The sequence below is a fragment of the Odocoileus virginianus genome, chromosome 3 (genome assembly GCF_023699985.2).
Source record: "Odocoileus virginianus isolate 20LAN1187 ecotype Illinois chromosome 3, Ovbor_1.2, whole genome shotgun sequence".
In the NCBI taxonomy this organism is placed as follows: Eukaryota; Metazoa; Chordata; class Mammalia; order Artiodactyla; family Cervidae; genus Odocoileus; species Odocoileus virginianus.
Genome location: NC_069676.1, coordinates 68,451,082 through 68,464,259, shown reverse-complemented (window position 1 = coordinate 68,464,259; position 13,178 = coordinate 68,451,082). Strand labels below are relative to the sequence as shown.

At 38.3% G+C, this 13,178-nt stretch overlaps 1 protein-coding gene across 4 annotated transcripts in view; it reads left to right on the top strand.

Annotated features, from left to right (window-relative positions):
- Positions 1 to 8,070, top strand: part of GABRB2 (gamma-aminobutyric acid type A receptor subunit beta2) — a 267,825-nt gene extending 259,755 nt beyond the window's left edge. For all 4 annotated transcript variants that reach the window (XM_070465737.1, XM_070465736.1, XM_020903345.2 and 1 more), the window contains one exon: positions 2,128 to 8,070. In XM_070465737.1, coding sequence (XP_070321838.1) covers positions 2,128 to 2,475 — 348 coding nt within the window. In that variant the 3' untranslated portion in view covers positions 2,476 to 8,070. The remainder of the gene's footprint in view (positions 1 to 2,127) is intronic.
- The last annotated feature ends 5,108 nt before the right edge of the window (positions 8,071 to 13,178 follow it).

Genomic DNA, 13,178 nt, shown 5'->3' with positions numbered 1-13,178 from the left:
CCTCATTAAGGACAGTTTGCAAGCCTCCATGTAACTGCCCCTCCCCTGCACTGAAAAGGTCTTTTATGAGCATAGAGGGCTATAGGGGGATGGGGCTGTTTCTGTTCCTTAGCATGGCATAGTGAGAGAGACCCGATTCCAGTTCTTGTTCTGTCACCTATTCACTGGGTGAATTTGTGTTAATTTCTTAACCTCTCTTAGCCTTATTTTCTGAGCTTGAGATACATGCTGATCCCACTGGACTATTGGAAAAGTCAATATGTAAATTACTTAGCCTTAGCTCCTAGATAGGGGGGCCTGGTGGGCTGCTGTCCATGGGGTCATCATAAAAGCGTTGGACAGGACTTAAGGACTAAACAACAATAAGCTACTAGGTACTGCTCACTAAATTTGCTTCTCATGCATAAAAATGGGACATCTGTCATATAAGTGGTCCAGGGTACTGTGGGAAATGTTTCCATATCTCAGATGCCTGAGCCTGCTGCTCTAGCAAGAGACCTGTATAAATAGAGGTGGAAGCCTTTGCGCAGGAAAGGCACTCAAGAAGTATAGTCCCATCAGTTCCCATCTTCACAGTGGTGTTGTAGATTAAATCTTCTTATTGATGATGCAGGAAGACATTGAGTTGTAAGTGTCATAAAATGAATTCCATTCAATCAGCATGTATTTCTTGACTTCTCACCACAATTTTCTTTCCTTGTTTTTTCTTTTTCTTTTTGTATCATATTTATATGAAAAGATGGATGTTAGCTTAACCTATTGTGGTAGTCATTTCATAATATATATAAATTGAACTATCATGCTATGCACCTTAAAATTATACAGTGATATGTATCAATTATTTCTCAATAAAACTGAAACAAAATAAAATATACAAAAATTCATTAGAAAAAATATTGGCAGTAGATATATTTCAAGTATTTACCAAAATAAATATACTGCATTATTAATAATAGCTTGTTGTGGTTAGGTTTTATTATCTATGTAGCAATGGAGGCCTCTTAAAAATAAGACACAAATTTTCCCATCTCAACAGAACAAAAAGCATTACATAATCATTTAATTTTGGAGAATCATGATCTCAGTATTCATCCTTTACTTTTAGACTTGCTAAGAAATAATCCAAGAGGAAAAACGGTCACCCTGTCAGCAGAGCCACCTTAATTCTAGTCCCTGGGCCCAGAATTCAGCTCAGTACAGACAGTTCGTGTCTAACTCTTAATTTCTGTCTGCTTCTCTCCCCTGGCAAGTCACCTCGCTCACCCCTTGACCACCCACACCACCCATAGTCTGCTCAACTGTTATTTTCAAATTCCTTGTTGTCTTGAATTCTCTTGCATTGTGGCAAGTCATGTGTTTCCTGCATTTTTGTTGTTCAAAATTCTTCCTTGACCCTATTTATATTGACACTGAAAATTTAAGGTGACACCTTGTAACTGTGGGCGTTAAGAAGCATCAGTTAAATGAAGTTACACAAAAATGTTTCCGCTGTGTATATCAAGTGCTTAATATATGTTACCTACTACTTTTAGTTCTGGTTTTATCATGAATTCATCTGTAATTAGGTTTCTATTGTAGCACAATTTAGTAATTCATCCCCTAATACTGTTTCATCCCTAGTTCAGTTTAATTTTTTAGGTATTTTTAATAAAGACTGTAAATTATTTAAAGGGGGAGGTCATGCTTTCCATTTCTCTGCATGCTGTATGTGGAAATCATGAAAATGGTACTGCTGCTGCTGCTGCTAAGTTGCTTCAGTTGTGTCCGACTCTGTGCGACCCCAGAGACGGCAGCCCACCAGGCTCCTCTGTCCCTGGGATTCTCCAGGCAAGAATACTGGAGTGGGGTTGCCATTTCCTTCTCCAACACATGCTGGCAACAATATATTATACCATTACATCATTATAGCCATCCTCATGGAGTGGATTATTATACCATTTAGTAGATGAAGAAACTAAAACTCAGAGTTTATAGCGGCAGAACCACAGTTCAAATTTAGAGCATGTGGACATAAAGCCAGTTCTCTTAATCATGAATATCCAAACTACATATCATAGCGCCTTGTGTAAAAATCACCACTAAAGGCTTTCTGTTTTGAAAGTCTCATTTGTTTCTTCCCCCTTGCAGATGGACCCCCATGAGAACATCTTACTGAGCACTCTTGAGATAAAAAATGAAATGGCCACCTCTGAGGCTGTGATGGGACTTGGAGACCCAAGGAGCACAATGCTGGCCTATGATGCCTCCAGCATCCAGTATCGGAAAGCCGGGTTGCCCAGGCATAGTTTTGGCCGAAATGCCCTGGAACGGCACGTGGCACAGAAGAAAAGCCGCCTGCGGAGACGCGCCTCCCAACTGAAAATCACCATTCCCGACTTGACTGATGTGAATGCCATAGATCGGTGGTCCCGCATATTCTTCCCAGTGGTTTTCTCCTTCTTCAACATCGTCTACTGGCTTTATTATGTGAACTAAAACATAGCCTCTGTGGGAAGCAAGGACTAGATTCCTCCTCAAACCAGTTGTACAGCCTGACATAGAACTTGGAAAACATATCAATCCAGGACAAAAGTGATGCTAAAATACCTTAGTTGCTGGCCTATCCTGTGGTCCAATTCATACCATTTGGGTTGCTTCTGCTAAGTCATGAAAATGCTAAGGTCCTTGGGGTTTTCCAGTTAAAATGCAAGTGATTTGTACACATGCTGGCAAAACTGAGTCTGTGTTCCACCTTCTCTGCTTAGTACACAGCCTATATGGAGAGGAATAATTTAGATGATATTCCAGAAGGCTCAGTAGAGTCATCAGTCATCTCGCCAAGATGTGGTCATATCCAGATACTCCCCATCTTCGTTCTTAAGGTTGTCACGTGATCTGCCATGCCATGCAAACATGCTTACTGAAGACAGCCTCTGCCTGTCTTATTAAGGTGATACTGGTGCCACAAGAAGTTAATTCCCACTGGATACTAGAAGATTCTTGTGTAATTCAAACAAGATAGGGAGAGTCAAGACAGAGACTCAGGAAACCAATTTGGCCAGACCATGTTTGCTTGAGCTTGGGAATCAATGCTGACGTCTTCCATTTTGACATTTAGAGACAAGGAGACTTCTAAACATTATCATGCCTGGTGGCCGAAAGAAATTTTTCTAAAATGCTATTTCTGAGGCAGTTAAAAATAAGAGTTAATAACCCAGAACAGAGTGGAAAATTCAGGGACAACAGTAGTAATGAAATTAAAGCACGCAAGCAGCTTGATCCTTAGCCAGTTACAAGCGTGTGGGCCATACACACTGTGTTCAGTGGAGAAAGTAGAGTGAGAGAGATTTCTTTCCGTCCAAACTCACAAGCTTTTGAGAGCATGCCTGAAGAAGTTTTTATAGTGTACCTGATCAAGAGACAACCCCTAAACAGAAATGTTAGCAGAATTAGAAGCATCTTAGGTTACACTGGGAGTGATTCCAATATATAGAATATAAAGCACAGACAGAGCTAGCAAACAAGATGCTTTTCTCTGACTCTAAAACATTTTCCTGCAGTTTACTTCTGAATTTAATAGGGTATTTCAAAAGAAGGATTTGTTCATTTCTTTAGCAGGATTAATGGTCTTTTCCAGCTTTTCTTGTTTCTGAAATTCTGATTACATTCTTAAGAGACAGACAGTAAGTCTTTGGAGAGATTTTAAGAGAACTGTATTTTTATGTACAATGAAGTTCACCTTTGTCTTTCATGGCAAATAGTACACAAGAGATTATGTGCACAAGTAGGTTTAGTTGTTGATTTGGGGAGTTTGATTTTTCTAGGGTGCTTTCACTGTATGTGCTGCAGTCTGCCTAATCAAATAAGAAGTCATGGAAAATAGAACAACAAAGCCACATTACATGGTGAATGTTATGAGCCTCAGTTGATATTGCAGAAAAATATATAGCTGATAATCAGGCAGGCATGATGTATTATTTGTATTCAATTTTTAAATGATGTCATTGTGCTTCTTTCTATACTAATTGGATACATGCATTCATATATTGGCCAAAGAGAAAAGAATAAGCTCATATATTTTATTTCTATCAATGTGAGGTTCATATTTTGCCTTTCTCAGAGGAAATAGTGAATTCCTCACTTTTCCTTAGAGTTAGATTTGATTGAAACTTTTCTTGGAGGATAACTTTGCTATTTCTATTTTAAAAAAAAAGCACTTCTTTTTAGAGTAACATCCCTAATTGTGCATAGTAGCTAAGGCCAGTTATCCGCCTATGGATAAATGTATGTTTTCTTTCCTTGATGATTCAGCAGCTTAGAATACGATGGAGTCCTGCCTCCTTTCTATTCTTCACTATCAGAGGAAAAAAAAAAAAAAGGTTTAGCATCTTTCTGAATTTGTCCCCCAGATAGGATGGTATTTTTTTTTTTCACCAACATAGGGAGCTCTGGCCCTTATTTTTTTGTTTATACACTTGAACACCTCTGAGCATGATCTTTGGGCAGAATCCAACTGACGCGTTGCCCATGGGGGCTCAGAGCACAGATTCCTCGAGTTTCTCCAGGGACACACTTTCCCCTGGGCAGTCATTTTGGGACATCACACTAATAAAAGTGCCTGCCCCTTGTCACTAGGGGTTAAAGTTTGAGTAGCATATATCAAGAAGGACCATATTGATAACTCAGGTTCACAACTCCAAAATGCCATTCTGGAAAGGTTTTTCTAGAGACAGCTCAGAGCTCCAGCCGAGAAGTGGTTCTTATCTACAGTTGCCATAAAAGCCATAAAAGTCCTTGGTATTGTCATATGAGTCCAACAAAGTTTTGATGTCCAGGAAAGTCAACAGAGAAATCTAGATCAAAGTGGACAGCAGAAGCAACTTCGCAGCATGAGCTTCAAAAGCATCTGACCAGGGATTCATTTCTGACCACAGTGTTAAGAAAAATCTTAGGGAAAGGAAAAAGATGGGACACTGGAACAGAAACCCTAGAGTAAAATCCATTGATTGGCATTTAGTAACCATGTAGGTAGAAAAACCTGACTCATCCCACCCAGAGATAACAGTAGATATAGTATTTATTCTTAAATTACTGTTTTATTGTAGTTGAACTGAATTTTAGTTACCAGATTGGGGGAGGGGAGGGGAAGGGAGCTAGATCTTTGTCTTCAAAACAGACCAGTCAGCTTGGCATCCAGGACCACAAAAGTATGTTTTGGCAATTCTGATACAGCATTACTATCAGTTTATACATATATGTATAGTTTTTCTTTTGATTATGAAATAGCCAGATAGCCAGCAATTAAGGTGTTTTTCATCTCTGTGAAATTCATAGGCAAATTCTGACTCTAAAAGGCACACTCTCAATGAAATCTTTGATCTCAATCTGTATATGTATATATTGTACATGACTGCTAGTAGGTATGAAATGCATTTTCAGAATTGAAAACTCATGCAACATAATCATGTGTTTGCATAAGGAATGTTAACAATTCTTTCTACTGCAATTTAATAACAGGGGAAAAGACTTAAGCAGTGCCATCTAGACCTTTCCTCATTTCTTCAAAAGCAGTGCTAAGTGAAAAATAGTAATAATAAAAAATGGTTTAGGAACCAAAAGACTTTACATTCTAGCATTAGGAACACAAAAAAATCTGTCAGCTTACAAAAGCACAACGCATAGAGAAAGTTCAGTGGGATGCATAATGGAGAAATGAATCACGTTTATTTTAAGCAAAACCTGCATTAAATTGTCTACTAAGACAATTTCCATTTTCTATAGGTAACTGTGTTCCAATTTTATGATTAAATTCATATGAAAACAGCCAACAAACAGATTTTACCACATATTTACATGTATATATGTGTATATATCGATCCATATAAACATACATACATATATATGCATTCATATGTTGGAAAACAAAAGGAATAAGCTAATATGTTTTATTTCCTTCATTAAACCAATGTATGAATATTTTTAATTTGGCAGCCGACAAATCAAACATATTGAAACAAGTAATACAGGGTACTGAGCATTTCTCTATCAGCGAATCAATGCCTACAGTTCTTATGAACCACTGCACAGTTTGACACTATAATAGTACTGTACCTCAGAACATGGAAATTAACTAGTTCTCACATTGCTTGTCTACTTATTCTCTTTTTCAAGGAAACAACTAGCATTGTTCAGTGGTGATTTAAAAAAAAAATGTCTTAAGAAAACAGAAAATGATAAAAATATATATATATATTCCTCCCAAGAGGAGGAAAAAAAAATAACTAAACCCCACCATGTTGGTTAGGGCAAATACTCTCAACTGTAGCAATCATGCCATTTTGCTAAGTGTACAGAGTCCATGTAATGTTAGCAACCATAACTTTCACTGAGCGTGTGTAAATATTAAAACAGATTTCTTAAATATTTTTAACTTCTAATTTGTATTTTATGGTAAGGCAATGTGCTAATTCTGTTTATGGCTTAAGTTGCTGTGTTATTATGTAAATATTAAACATGCTGTAAATGAATAGTCAATAGATGCAAATCATTGTTTAGTTTTTTTTTTTTTTTTAGTTTTTATTTATTTTTTACTAAGTAAAAATAGTTACTGCAGCCCCCAGCAGAGAAATTCAAACACCCTTTTGCATAAATGCTTTGGGATCCCAGACAGAAGGGTTTTAATTTGCGCTCTCTCTCTCTGTCTCTTTCCCTCTCTCTCTCTGTCTCTTTCCCTCTCTCTTTCTCTCTCTCTCTCACACACAGACACACACACACTTTTTCTTGTCACTCCCACTCATACTCCGTCTATGGGAAACACTGTAGTGTTTATAAAAACCAGGAGATAGCCTTAGAAATGGCAACTGGGAAAAGCAGAAATGATCATTGATTACTTGATAGAGCTTTTTATATGTAAGAGTTTAAGAAACCAAAGTTCATAACTTAAATCTCAGTTTTCAAAGAGTAAAAGTTTTTATTGATGGCACTACAGGAAAAAACAAATGCTTATTATATACCTGCTCCAGAAATATGTTACACAATAGTACATAGAGAAGACTTTTTTTTTTAAATAGCATTTGTCCTTAGATAGCATTTTTTCCTTTTAACCAAAGACTCCATAATTATTTTTAAAAAAGAAAGAAAAATGGAAAAATGAAGGAAAATGGGAGAAAAAAAGACACTGCTTCACACCAAAGGTTTAAAAAATATTTTCCAAATACACCAGGGACATTGTAAAAAAGTAGTAAGGAGCCAACAGAGTGGTAATTAAGATACTGCCCTAAGGAAATAATTTAATGAAAAAAAATATTAAACATCTGTTAGTTATTTGAAAATTAAAGTAAACATTTCTGTAGATATATAGATGTGTGCAAAATGCTAATATCAGATTTTAATTTGCTTTGAGAATTTGTTCTGTGATAAATGTGATCCAAAATGAACAAAAACAAAAACTTGTGGTTTTTTTAACTTGAAAGCCAAATCTCTCTCTTGTCACATGTCATTATTCTGATGCCCATATCTGTGTCCTGGCACCATCTGAAGCAAGTTGACAGTTCCATCAGCTTGTATCTTTCTTTTTATTTCAGTAATTTGTGTTCAGTGGTCATTTTAAGCATATTAATTCAAACAGTGTTGAAAATAATTTAAATTCCATGACATTTTAAAGTTTTTATTTGCATGGGTGTTTAAATAGTTCCATTTTAAATATTGTCCCTGCTCAGTTCTGAATTGTCCTTTTCTAACAAGTGATATTCTAGTTTCTTCACAATGTAGTGATTTTCAGCCTTACTAATTACCTTGTAGCCTTTCTTAATATGCACATAATGCACATTTTCCAATGGCTAGAAAATGCAAAACACAAGTGGATATCATTGCATCTATTTTCACGTCTTTCTAAAAACAGGACTACTACAATCTCTGGGATACATGAGATAGTAACAAATGAGGATTATAAATGAGTATTACATAAGAATTATTTTCTTGAATTTAAACTTATTACAGCCAGTTTCAGCATGTAAATATATAATAATGTTGACTAGTGTGTAATTCTTGAACTAAGAAGTATAAATAAAACTTAAAAAGATGTGTGTATAAGTGGTCTCATTGAGTTCAGAAATTTTTTGAACTATGAATATGAGTTCTATTGTAGAATATAGCTTTTGCGAAAAGCAGTAGAAAATTTGGACACTTGGGATTGGCTGTTGGGCAGACTTGAGTTTGCGCTGTGACTTGTCACAATCATATTACATGTATGATTGTACAGCTATTTAATGTATCCTATTCTTAGTGTTCTTATCTGAAGCGAAGATTTAATTGCACCTCCTTCACAGAGCTATTTTATAGTTGAAAATACATAAGAAATCTTTTATGAAATTATGAAATATTATAACATTTCCCATGCAGAGTATGTCTCTAAACCATGAGATCCACCTCCCAGAATAATACCAGTTTAGTGAGAAAACTTTTCAGGGATATCTTGAGACACAATCAGTCCACCAGTCTTGATTTCCTAAAGTGGATAAGCCCCAAACATATTCGTATCTCTTCAAGTCTCTGTATAAAAACATTAGCCAAATGTGCAGCCTTCTCCTATATTACCCTCTCCAGCATCAGCCCGCTACATGAACTTGAACACGGAGTGGTCATGGGATGACAACTTCCAGACAAGCCCCAGATAATTAGGTTTCTTTGGCAGGTCTTCTAACCAATGTCTTCATTTGTGCCTGCCCTGATCTTTTTCTTTCAGGTAGCCAGCTAGGTTATTACTATTTATCTACATATTTATCTTTCCATTTCAGAGATTTGTATTGGATAGAATGGAAACACTGCTGGAAGAGGCACAGAGATGATGCTTAGCACCCCAGAAGTACTGAGGAACATGAATGTCTTTCAGGGTAAGGAGAGAGGGAGGGATGCCTTCTCTGAGTCTGGGCAGGAGAAAGGCAGCACATTTCATGGACACGGAGACCTGCACACATTCAGCGGTGGTGACCTGGGGAAATGGCAGACCTCAGAGCAGATGGCACAGTGAGGCTTAGAAGGCCAGCCCCTGGCGCTGCCCCAGGCGTGCCTCTGGACTGGCAGAGTCTTTGACCAGTGAAAGAATCAAACAGGCTGCAACATGGTGGAAGAAAAGAAATGTGAATTTACCTCTTCAGCTTCATTTAAGAAATTAGGCTCATCACTACACTCTCATCTGGGATCTAGTAGGTCCTTGGTCGCTCCATGTCAGGAAGTGCTATGAAATGCAGTAGGATGAATTTGATATTGGATCAGTAATATACTGCTTCTAGTAGTAGATGTCCAAAGAGGGATGGGGAATAATTGGTTCCAATTCTGAAAATTAAAGGGCTAATGAGATGCAAAATTTAGTTAAAGGATTGGTATATCTTATATCTTATGGTGTATCTTATATCTTACAGTATATCTTATGTCTTGGAAGCTCAAATGTGTATACAAGCCTTAATGGAATTGTAGGCAAATAATATAGGCCTAGTGTAATACCACAAAGAGCAGTGGGGACCCTGGGTAACTGGTGAGGAATAAGCTCTGTCTGAAGAGGCAGTCACTATTGAACCCCATCTGGAAGTCATCTTGAACTACAAGCCCAGTAATGCCAGATTAATCTGAGAATGGAAGAAACTCCCCTAGCACTGAACCTTGTACTTTATGGGCAAGTACAGTACAGCCAGAGAGTCACACAAGCTTCCATCTTTCTTGTAACAAAATCCCCATGCTGATGTTCTGTAGCCACTGAGAAAGGATCATATGACAAGCTCCATGAGACTGTGTGTAGACTGAACAAGTTTCTGTGCATTAGAATCCTGGCAAGATCAATTTGCTTCCCTTTCCTGGAGCCCGAAAGAAAATGAAGTGTTAGTCACTCAGTCATGCCCAACTCTTTGTGACCCCATGGACTGTTCATGGGATTCTCCAGGCAAGAATACTTAGGTGGGTTGCCATTCCCTTCTCCAGGGAATCTTCCAGACCCAGAGATCAAACCAGGGTCTTGCTGCCTTGTAAGCTGATTCTTTACTATCTGAGCCAGCAGGGAAGCACATGTAAGAAAGTGAGGTACTTTTGTATTCCCCAGAACAAAAAAATAGAGAAACTTCTATTAGTAGAAACAGGTTCAGAAAGCCCAGCAGAAGCTTTCACAGCGTGAATAGTCTGGTAGGCTTTTAGATCACTCACTCAGCGGGCCTTTGATTCTCGCCTACCCGTGGAGCAGAAGCCCCTCACCCTCCCCCAACACCTCCTGAACCCACTCAGCAAGTAAGTGGACCTGACTGAGAATAAGGCAAAGCTATTCCACAAGGGTTTGAGAGAGGAATAAATAATGCTGAAGGGGCAAGGAACTGCTGGGAAAACAACAGAGGGACAAAAGGGGAGGCAAGGGGAAGGTTCTGGGGCACTTTATCACTGATGGGGTGGAGGGGGTGTCATGAGCTCTAAGATTCTCCACTGCGTCAACTCCAGGGATGAAGCGTGAACACAAATTCAATGGGCTGTGGAAGTGACCCACACATTTCCATCTCCCCAAGGACCCTGCGTAGATGAATTTAGTGAATAAACCTGAAAGTAAAAAACGAATAAAAAAAATTATCCAGAAATAGTGGAGGTGAAGCAGCAATGATAGGAGAAAGAAATTGTAAATGAAATTTCATCCTAATCACAGTAACAAAATGTATATGGCTGAGAAACGAAACAGTTGGAAAAGCACTAATCCATAGTGTTGGGCGGGGAAACCTGATCCCACCATTTGTGTCCTGGGCGAGGAAAGAAAGAGGAATAAAAGGAAGAGGACAGGACAAAATAAAGACAGGAAGGAAAAAAGAACTTGAGAAATTTTTCAGGACCTGACACATGCTCCCCTCCTAGAATTCGAAATGAATTTAATTCTCTGAACAGCTGTGTGAGGTGTGGACTACCGCCACGTCTATGTTGTAGAGGACATAAATGGCAAAGATGGGTATTGCATCCCAGCGCTGGCCAACCCCGAATCCCATGCCCTTACCTTAGTGCCTTTATCCTGCCGCTACCCTGTATATTCCCAGCCTCAATTTAGCCTTTGGATATACAGCATCTTTGAGAGTAAAGTTAGAAACAAGGCCAAAATCTTTAGGGGATTAAAAAGAGAGAAGTGTTTACTCCTGAGTTTCCATTTTATGTTTATAGTTTTACATTTCTAAAATGTTATTCTAAAAACAGAGAATTGCCAATTTCTAGACATTTTGATGTTTCCTTTAATTTGAGTGAAAGCAGACAGTTGTTGAAATAAATCAAACAAGTAACTTAAACACATCTCTCAACAGATTTTGAAAATCGACTTTCTTTCTCTTGTTCTCTCAATACCATTCCTTTTTCTCTGTCTTCCTTTTCTAAAATTATAAATTACAAAAGCAATACTTTATAATGTGGAAATTTTTGGTGGTGTTATTTAAATCTCAGCAGTAAAGTTTGTACCTTTCACTGTAGCTAAGACAATACAGAGAGAAGAAGCCCATCTCTCTTGTCAACTGTTTAGCTGGACATGAGGAAGCCTGGCCATTAGCCTGAAGTTTCCCTAGAGATTGAGGGAGGTTCTGAATGTGCAGGTTAATAAATGCTCCTGAACTTATGTAAGAATCATACCAGGGAAGTATCAGGGTTCTTCAAACAATGATACAAGTGTAGGCAAGGGGAGAATTTATGTTTCTCATTCTCTGACTGGACCAAGTCTGACAAAAAATGGATTTGGGGTTTTTTTTTTTTTTTTTTTTGCTTTTATTTTTATTGGAGTATAATTGCCTTATAATGGTATGTTAGTTTCTGCTGTACAACAAAGTAAATCAGCAATATGTATACATATATCCCTTCCCATTGAACCTCCCTCCCACCCCTTCCATCCCACACTTCTAGGTCATCAGAGAAAAACAAATACCATATATTAATGTGGGTATATAGAATGATTCTTTTTACACATAGTTTTCTCTCCATGCTTCAGAACACCCTTGGATGGATCAAAGATCCATTTGAGGTTGGCAGCGTTTCAGAAGTGGCTTGCCAACTCTTTATTTATTCATTCTTACTTCTCATTCTACTTGCCAGGAATTCATTTGAATATTTCAAGAATCTCTCTGGACAAGATAAAACTATGGATGCATACAAAAGACAATAAAATTAATAAATAAAAACTTTTAAATGTTTAAGAATCTTTATCTCAAATTAAAATACAGGGGAGATCTTGGCAGTTTGAAGAGAGCTTTCCCTGGGCCAGCTTTGGCAGATAACAGGGATGCTGGCTCCTGGCTCTGACTCTCATGCCAGGCGCAGGCTTGGAGCACTCAGGATGGCTTCTCTGAGACGCTGTAGGGTGCGCAGGGAAAGTCAAGTGCACAGGGAGCTTCCTACACAGCATATGTAGGGCCTGATGGGTCCTCTTGCCTCCAATCTCCCCTTCTCAGCTATGTTAGTCAGGGGTTTCCAGAAAGACAGAGCCAAAGGATGTGTGTTTAGAGAACAAGAAATTTGTTTTAAGGATTTGCTCATGTGATTATGGAGGCTGGTACATCCAAAGTTTGCAGGGTAGACCAGCAGGCTGGAGACTCACAGAGGAGCTGAAGTTACAATTCAAATGGAAAGGCCTTCAGGCTAGAGATTGGAAAGAACTGATGTTGTAGTTCAAGTCCACAGGCCATCTGTTAGCAGAATTTCTTCTTGCTCAAGGATGTCAATCTTTTATTTATATTCAGACCTGAAACTAATTGGATGAGACTCATCTACTTAGAGAGGGCAGTCTGCTTTACTCCAAGTCAGTGATATCAAGTGGTTTTTAACCTCATACAAAATTCACCCTCTCGGAAACACCCGAAATAATGCTTGATTATATATCTGAGTATTATAGCCCGGCCAAGGTGACACATAAAATTAGCCATCATAATATCCTCTGCCCTATAACTCAACCAAGGTCAGGTTTGTTTGTTTGTTTTTTCAGTAAAGAAGGAAATCTTTGACAACCAAGAGCAAAATACAAAAATAATTACTATAAAAATTAAAGTAAAAACATAGGGACTCACTTTACCAGATATCAAAACATAGGTGAAGGTGGTGGAGTCGCTCAGTCATGTCCACTCTCTGCGGCCCCATGGGCTGTAGGCTACCAGGCTCCTCCATCCATGGGATTTTCCAGGCAAGAGTACTGGAGTGGGTTGCCATTCCCT